The sequence below is a fragment of the Rhodamnia argentea genome, chromosome 4 (genome assembly GCF_020921035.1).
Source record: "Rhodamnia argentea isolate NSW1041297 chromosome 4, ASM2092103v1, whole genome shotgun sequence".
NCBI classification, from domain to species: Eukaryota; Viridiplantae; Streptophyta; class Magnoliopsida; order Myrtales; family Myrtaceae; genus Rhodamnia; species Rhodamnia argentea.
In genome coordinates, this window is record NC_063153.1 from 31071890 (window position 1) to 31072776 (window position 887).

An 887-nucleotide genomic window follows, 5' to 3' on the forward strand; every position below is an offset into this window, starting at 1 on the left:
AACTCTAGTTCCTAAGCTGAAAATCTCTGATGCCCTAATCAACAGTGATGTTGCTTGGGCGTCACCCATTTTATACCGTTTACTCATGAATTAAAATTACATAATACGAGAGATAGTACGATTTATATGCTAAATGAGTTTACTAAATGACGTGACGGATTTTTATTGGGTGCTTAAGAGTTGATGGTGCCATGCCATGGAAGTCGTAGAAACTAATAAAAGTAACGATCACCTTGGAAGTAGGAGGAGTTCATGTTCCTTAGCCCCGAAGGTATCTTCCCCTCGAACTGGTTGTTGGCCAAGTCCACCATCCGCAGTTCCATCTGCCGGAAGTCCGGTATCTTCCCTCCCATCTGGTTCCCCTCCAGGCTCAGGTTCACTAGCCTCGGCAGATTCGCCAGTGACGTCGGCACCGGCCCCGTGAACCCGTTCCTGTCCAGGTACACCATCTTCAGCGCCTCCATCCCCTCGAACCAGTCGTCCGGGATCTCCCCCGAGAACCAGTTGCTCGACATCGACACCGCCTTGAGCGCTGCCACCTTCTTCACCTCCGGCATCGGCCCCTCGAACCTGTTGCCCCTGATGCTCAGGATGCGGAGGAGGGGCAGCTCGGCAAGCGATTCCATGTCGAGCATCCCGCCGAGGCCCATCCCGTCGAGCTTGAGCTGCCACACGCTGCCGTTGAGGCACCACACGCCGGTCCAGCGGCACGGGGAGGCGGAGTTGCTGTCCCAGTTGCTCAGCGCGGTGGCGTTGGAGAGGGAGCCCTTGAACTTGATCAGGGTCTGGGTCTCGCCGGCACTGCAGGTGATGAGGTCACGGGCGGCCAGGACAAGGAGCGCGAGGGCGGCCGCGGCCACGAGCCGATGGAGTTTCCTGCGCTCCAT

The 887-nt window shown here is 56.8% G+C and overlaps 1 protein-coding gene across 1 annotated transcript; it reads right to left on the reverse strand.

Annotated features, from left to right (window-relative positions):
- Nucleotides 1-212: 212 nt before the first annotated feature.
- On the reverse strand, nt 213-887 carry LOC115756146 (pollen receptor-like kinase 4). The gene has a single exon (XM_030695831.1). The coding sequence runs from the start codon at nt 885-887 to the stop codon at nt 213-215; it is 675 nt and encodes a 224-aa protein (XP_030551691.1).